We start from the raw sequence: 8174 nt of genomic DNA, 5'->3' as shown, positions 1-8174 counted from the left end.
TGCGTTGTGCTAATTTCATTGTGTTGTGACTTGTTTCTGTTGTGTTCTGCTAATTTTGTTGTGTTGTGGCTTGTTTCCATTGTGTATTTCATATTTCGGAGATATGAAGGATGCAATACTACTCTATAGGTACTCAAGATTAATATGAGATTCACAAAAACTGTATCTGTTATGTCCCCTATAAGTAGTGATACATATACAGTATTTTGGGAAAGCTAGTCACATTCAAGTCACATTTTTTATGTAGAGCTTTACACATTACAGACTGTTTCAAAGCATTACCAGTGTCAACACAGCAACATTCATCAATTATAAACCGACTCAAGTTTTAACTATAAAGCAGCTCTACAGAAGACAAGAGTGTAATTCAGCTCAATTCAGTTCAAGTGTTTGCATTCTTATCCAAATAGCTACTCTTCATTTTACCCTCCCAAACTGCAATTTACAGTAGTTAAGCCACAAACAGGCCACGTTTCCAAAGGCAGGCAAGTAAACTATGTGACACTAACTGAAAGTGGCCAACCATGTCGAAGCCATCTAACAGAGCAATAACTTGTGCAGGTTAACAGGTTAAATATTAAATATCATTAGAGCTAGGTGTCAATGTACATTTGATAACAACAGAGCCCAAACCATGCAGTTCAGTAGCTATTTGTTTAACAGATGAATGAGGAGGCAAAAGACATTCAATTCAAAATCAGTCCATTTGAAACAGGTGTGTGGAGGGCTTAAAGAGTGCTGGAGGAGTATGGCAAATGTGAGACGTATTTAAATAAAAGTTTAGTATTAACTAGACCTGTACATCATCTTACATTTCATATAATTGACTGTTCACAAATATGATGCAGGGCAGCAACTCCATAAATGCAGTTATGCCCTAAAATGCAAGATATTGGTGCAAAAAAATGCCCCGTATGTGTTTTTGTCTCATTTACATCATATGATAAGTGATATCACACGAGCAGGGAGAGCAGTATTACACGAGTACTGTTTTTGTCCCTAATATCATGAGTTTAAATGTGATTTTATAGGTACAACAGTTCAGTAAATAAGAAGTTGATGTTGTGTTTTATTTTAAACACAATATTATGTGTTTTTGCTCAATTTTGCAGAGAACATATTACCTTTAAAGCCACGGCAGAATTGTTTCGCATCTCCGGGCAACACAGCGGTGTTTAGTTTCTGAATGAATCCGCGTTTTGATCGAATACTGTGAGCCAATGATTTAAAGGCCCATTCATAAAGTGAGCCGTTTACTGAATTCTTGAATGAATCAGCTGTTTGAACGAATCATAAAGGCATTTACCGCCACCTGCTGGCAGATTTGGTTTCTTATTTAGAGTATCATTTCATTCAAAAAATAAAAATAAAAGCATTAAAGGGATAGTTCACCCAAAAAATTACTTACTGTATTTTATTATTTACTGTACAGTACATTTATGTTTATTATTATTTACAATTATTATTTACTGTACAGTACATAAAACTTTATTTTGTGGAACATAAAAGAAGGTATTTTGAAGACTGTTAGTAACAAAGCTGTTTTAGTTACCAATGACTTTCATTGTATGCACAAAAAATACTGAGATGTTTCTCAAATTATCTTCTTTTATGTTCCATAGTTTACGTTAGGCCGTTATAGCCTAAATGCTTATGTGCAGGGCCGCTGCTGGTCAAATGGGTGCCCTAAGCAGGATTGTATTGTTGTGCCCCCTCCCTCAAATATTATGGAAAAAATAAAAACACCTACTATAGGGGTCAAAATAGAACTTTAATGAAATATAAAAGTAAATAAATGAATAAATTGTATTATTTACAAATTACAAATCTAGACAGTTACCTACGGTTATGATTTTATTAATACAGTTGTCTGATTGATTTTATAGTCTCAAGCATTCAAAAATCATGCAAAAGAAAATTAAGCAGTTTTACTACGATAAAACCATGGATAATTTGTGTAAGGGTTGTGATGTCCACATGTTTTTTGTTGAAGAAATTGTGGAGGCTGTGTCATCTATATATAGCAAAAAGGTGGCCAAGAATTAAAGATTAAGTGGATATTTTAATTAAATGTTTGGTCAAACAAGCATTTGATCGTCCTGTAAGTGTAGCAGCAGCAATTACATGGCCTTCGGCTCCCTTTGCAGGCATTTGTAATAACATGTAATGTATATAAATTGTTTATTTTGTATTACATTATACATTTTAACAGTGTTATTCAATGAAACCATATAATTATTAATTAACCAATCATTATTGCCTCATTATCATTATTTTTATATAATGCATTTTTAGTCATTTGAAAGGCTATTGTTGGCTTAGGTCTGTTTTTATAACCTCAAAAAAATATCATCTTAATACTTCTTTGTAAATTATTATTTGAAGTAACAAATCCATGGTTTAAATGACTCGATGACTTAATCATTAAGACATTTACCACCACCTACTGGCAGTTTTAGTTTATTATTTAGAGCTCATTTCATTAAAGAAATTATTTCATATTTTCATAGTAATAATAATAAAATTAATAAAATAAAAATATCATCTTAATACTTCTTTGTAAATTATTATTTGAAGTAACAAATCCATGGTTATTTGCGGTTACCATGGCTACAAGAACCATGATTTGTGTTTTTATTCGTGTTAAAACCATGGCTAATTTTCGTAATGGAACATGGAAACTCAGGTAGAATATTAGATTTGTTGTTGGTGGTTAAATTATTACCGACATTAAAACACATTATTAACGTCAACAGCCAAAAAAGTTTAACAGGCTTAGGAATGTACCTGAAAGTGATGCACGGGCTTCGTTTTCACTTTTTTTTCTTCTCTCGGCGCCGGATTGCCGATGTCTTTTCACGGCATAGTTGTCCATCAATTATGATCATTTTGCATTCAGCCGCAAACAAGAGGTGCGAGCGGTCACGAGCGCGGATGCTGGAATGGCGCTTGGCGAGTCACGTATTTATTTTTATTTTAATATTTTTTTTTATTATTTATTTATTTTTTTAGCAACTGGGATGGTGCCCCCCTGGGAGTTGGTGCCCAACGCAAACTGCGTACTCTGCGTATAGGGAGCGGCGGTACTGCTTATGTGTAATTCATTTTATGTTGAATCAAATAAAATATTTCTTTTTAAAGCTACAATTTGTAATGTCTACTTGAAATTTTCTCATTTAACAAAAAAAAGCTGTAAATAATCTTTTAGGGCTTTTTTCACAGTCATATTTATTTTGCGATTAATTCGATTAATTCAGATTAAACACCAGTTAAAGTATTACTTGTAAATCGCAAAAACATTAATGTAATCAAATTAAATATAAAACCAAAGCTATTTGCCACTGCCAGGGCATTAAAGTTTTTATAGAAAATATTTTAAGTTTGTTATAGAAAAACAAGTTATGCTCAGAGTCCAGAGCCTCGATCATAACTTTATAACAGGCACCTTCCGAGTAGAGACCCGCACGATTGCACAATACAGAGTGCAGTGCAAGACAACACTTGATGGGGGTGCGGGTGCGGGCGGGTAAAGACTCGTGTGTGCGGGATGTGGGAGAATAAGGGTGTACTCACACTAGGCAATCTTAACTGTGCCCGAGCGCGTTTGACCCCCAAAGCCCGGTTCATTTGACTAGTGTGATCGCTCCGTGCCATGCTCGGGCGCGGTTCGTTTAGCCGTCCCTGGCTCGGTTGGAAGAGGTGGGCCAGAGCACGGTTCAGTTGCGCTTGGGTGCGGTACGCATGTAGTGTCGGAGCACGGAACTTCTGATACGTGCAGCATGATTGCGTGAACATTTCTTAGTGGCAAAAGTGATAGATCTGTAAAGCAATATATTGTAAGAGGGTCGTGTGTTAATCGGAAACTTCCTATTTCCCACTTATGAAGTCGTGATTACGATATAGTTCACCCACCCAAAAATGACAATTGTGTCATCATTTACTCGCCCTCATGGTCCAAAAGAGTATATGTAATAATTGTATCAAACAAAATATTTGTTGATGAAGCTACTTTTTGTAATGTCTGTTTGATGCTTTACACAACAATGACTTTAAGTTATCTTTTGGGAGTAATTTCTCAGCCGCGATTAATTTGCGATTCATTAGATTAATTAATTGCCACATCATGTAATTCATTAGATTTAAAAAATGTAATCGCTTATCAGCCCTAATAAATATATATATATATATATATATATATATATATACACACAAAGCAAAGACACATTTAGGGTACGACAAGGCTAAAGGGGCACTAGGGTAAAAGGCACATTTGATTTTATTCTGCTCTAAAGCTTCAGATATCGTTAATATCTTTTAAGTTGGGATAATCATATTTATACTCATATTTAAGGAAACCATTGTATAGACAAAATATCAATCATATCATAATATGTTACTGTAAAGCCATATTAACTTATTATGGGATCCCCTTCAAAAAGGTTTTCAGAATCTTTCCTTTTTTAAATATTTTTTCAGTATTTTTAAACTGAACATTTTGAGGAAAAAAAAAATGCTTTTATTTGAGATTTGACATTTTCCAGCATACATTCAATACTTTATTCATGATCTTGGCCTTCCTAGTGCCATGCAATACTGGTTGAGCTACAGGAATGAAAAAATGATTTACTATTTGTTTGCATTTTTGACATTTTAATGGACTAATTTACAAGTATGATACAGTACATCAACATTATTATTATAGACTGGTCATTTACTAGTGATTGGTTTATCATTTGTTCATTATCAACCAAAGTGTATTGAGATATTGATACTACAACAAATTTGTAAAATAAGTGGTTCAGAATACATCAATAAATAACTAATCATTAATCATTTACTAATGATGTATGATCATTTGATGATTTGCAACAATATTTTTAGATTACTTACAGCACATTTGTGACATGTTAACATATCACTTACGAATGATCTACAAATTTATATTATCTTTAGTAACTGATTATTTCATCAATAATGAAACAATTTTAAATGACTTTTAAGTGAACTTTATTATAAAGTGTTACCCTGTGAAGCAGAGGGAAATACCAGTACTGAGTATCTGTGCCTTAAAATTGATTATTTGGAGAGACAGCACCAGACAGCTGGATGGATCTTGCCAACAGGAGGGTTTAGACACAAGTGCTACGCAAAGTGCCTTGGGCAGCAGCTCTGCACAGCAGAAGAGTTCAGTGACACCATGCTATTACGCATAACTTCGATGCAAGCTATAAATAATCCTTCGAGTTAGGTTTGTCTCATCGATTTAAGTTAAGTCTGAGAAAACAAGTATGATTTCATTGACAAACAACTCCTAGATTCACCAAATTCAATAATGTGACCGTAATTATGTAATGCATTCAGCTGGGAATTTTCTTGTGATCCATTGTACTCACTGTGATAGCACTGTTTAGTTGCATGTGCTGTCTGTGTTGTTTTAGCACTCACTACACTACAGCAATAATGTAGGTAAAGCTGCAAACACGTTATCTGCTGGTTATAACACTCTTCTCCGTCATTTGATGAATTACTGATGCCATGATCGCTATAAATGAGCATAAACTCTCTTTTTAAACAAACATCTGAGACATTAACTATGGTAAACACAAACAGTGCTGAGTCCTGACATTTGTGAATGAAACACATAATAAACCTAATTATAAACCACAGAAAGGAGGCATCATCAGGTCACTATGAGCAAACAGAGATATATTTTACTATTTAAAATACACATTCAGAGCTCAGCAGTGAAAGGCTTAAATTTGCCTTGGAGCCCTGTATTATCCTCCAATGTGAAAGTCACATCAATACACTGAACAAAGTTACACGCTGTGCAAGCTCACAGGAGGAGACCGCTAAGCACTGATTTGTGATCATAACTGCCAGCAGATAAGAGACATTTGGAAAATCCACATTTATATGCATGCAGCGATTTTATCATAAGTCATATTAATATGCAATGATAAAACCAACTGCAGCTGGAAGAGATTATACATAGATAACACTGTATCCAATACTGTATGTCTGCTCCATGTCTTTTGAACAAATGTTTCATGATCTGAACATCATGAGGTCATGATTACATAATTATGCATGACAATTACATAATCATGTATATGCACAACAATATCAGAAAGTATTCTTTTTTTTATTAACGGATGATATTTGTCTCCTACAATTTGGCATTTTTCAGTGGCATTTATTGCTGATTTATGAGGACATTATAGCATGCTGTCCATTTATGTCAAATACTCAATTCATTTTTTTTTTAAATCATTAACTATGAAATATGATCAACATCAAGTAAAACAGAAACCATATATGAGGTACAAGTTAACACACAATAATGCTCTTTAAACACATAAGAAATAATTGGGCCATCTTATGTTCGATTTTACCACTGTATTGTATACCATCGCGGTAGAATTTAATGAATGAATGTATTCACTGTTTCAAATTATAAGAAGTGTTTTCCACATATCCTGTGTTTTCAGATAACAGACGATATGATAAATATGCAAAGAGTATGCAATTATTATGGGAAATCTCTCACACACAGTGTTTCAACAAAAAAGCACAACTTTTCCATCCAACTCAATAACATGCCATGTTATATTAAGGCATATTTATTCAGATAAAATAAGTTATCGTTGCATCACTGAGACTGAGTGTCAGCATGGATGCAATGCACAGTGTGTCTGTGTGTGTGTGTGTGTGTGTGTGTGTGTGTGTGTACCTGGTATGTATCATGTTATGGGGACCAAATGTCCCCACAAGGATAGTAATACTAGTAAATTTTGACCTTGTGGGGACATTTTTGAGGTCCCCATGAGGAAACAAGCTTATAAATCATACAGAATGAGTTTTTTTGAGAAAGTAAAAATGCACAAAGTTTCCTGTAAGGGGTAGGTTTAGGGGTAGGGTTGGTGTAGGGCAATAGCACATACAGTTTGTACAGTATAAAAACCATTACACCTATGGAATGTCCCCATAAAACATGGAAACACAACATGTGTGTGTGTGTGTGTGTGTGTGTGTATATAAGAGAACTTCACTGTCCTGCTTCATTTCACACATTAAAGCAAAGAACATGTGGCAGGGCAGATAACATTGTCTGCAGAAGCACAATTGGTGAGCAAACAATTGGCTAAATTATTAATATAATGTCATTTGTATTTATAACCATTGTAAAAATAGCTTTGAGAGGAAGAATACCAAAAGCTATACATGTCCTTTAACTCTTATAAGCTGTGAAATGTTCTAACAGAAATGATAAAATATCTATTTCTATCTATCTATCGACTCACTTTGCAGAGCACATTTTTCCATATATATTTTAACTTTGACTGAATGACTGGTTATGCACATAAATGCAAAGAGTCGCACCAACCTTATCCTCGGACGTTTTTAATGAATAGAAAGCAGATAGGAGCCACTTACTAGTGGTGTTGTATTTGACGCCGTTAATGTACTCTGGACAGGGTCGCTCAATTATCCGTCCAGAGTTGCTTCTTGGCCAGCAAGTTCCTATTTCATCCGTGGTGGCGTTACAATAGAGACCTTAGAGGAAAATACAACCGGTGTTGATTAATGTGCATTATAAGAGCTGAATAAAACAAATGCGCTAACACAGAAGGTAATCCCCACCGTCGACACTCATCGACGCGAAAGACGAATTCTCGTATAACGTGTCCTGAAAAGCGTCCATAAGAGTACAGTTGGTGTCGCCGAATTCCTCTATGAAGAACTGAAAGAGGGACGCATCCATGATTACACGCAAGTAAAGGCTTCAGTAGGTAGAAGAAGCGATGAGTCTGCCTCCCTGTCAACTTGATACTGTTCAGTCTCTTCTTCACTGATGACAAACGCTCCTTGAGCGCGTGTGACCGCGCGATTCAAGCAATGCTGAGAAGAACGATGGTGATGTCATGATGAAGTGTCGAGGATCAAAGCGGCCGCTCTAACAATATTTCCTTCTAAAGACTCGTTTTCTTCATTGCCCGTTAACGTCCTATTTTGTTATTAATGTTTGAAATGTTAAGATGATCTGCATGTACAGTTAGGTCCATATATATTTGGACACTGACACAGTTTTCATCATTTTGGCTCTGTATGACACCAGAATAGAATTAAAATGAAACAGTCAAGATGAAATTGAAGTGCAGGCTTTAAGCTTT

The 8174-nt window shown here is 35.0% G+C and overlaps 1 protein-coding gene across 1 annotated transcript in view; it reads right to left on the bottom strand.

Moving 5' to 3' along the window:
* The window catches only part of LOC107660401 (corticotropin-releasing factor receptor 2-like), a 71163-nt gene extending 63398 nt beyond the window's left edge, over positions 1-7765 (bottom strand). The window contains exons 1-2 of the mRNA XM_016449689.1: positions 7645-7765; positions 7438-7557 (exon numbers count right to left, since the gene is read on the bottom strand). Of these exons, the coding sequence (XP_016305175.1) occupies positions 7438-7557; positions 7645-7765 (241 nt within the window). The remainder of the gene's footprint in view (positions 1-7437; positions 7558-7644) is intronic.
* Positions 7766-8174: the final 409 nt, after the last annotated feature.

Source organism: Sinocyclocheilus anshuiensis, unplaced genomic scaffold (genome assembly GCF_001515605.1).
Source record: "Sinocyclocheilus anshuiensis isolate Anshui unplaced genomic scaffold, SAMN03320099.WGS_v1.1 scaffold1635, whole genome shotgun sequence".
Classification (NCBI taxonomy): domain Eukaryota; kingdom Metazoa; phylum Chordata; class Actinopteri; order Cypriniformes; family Cyprinidae; genus Sinocyclocheilus; species Sinocyclocheilus anshuiensis.
The sequence above is the reverse complement of the archived record's forward strand: the minus strand, read 5'-3'. Positions and strand labels throughout refer to the sequence as shown.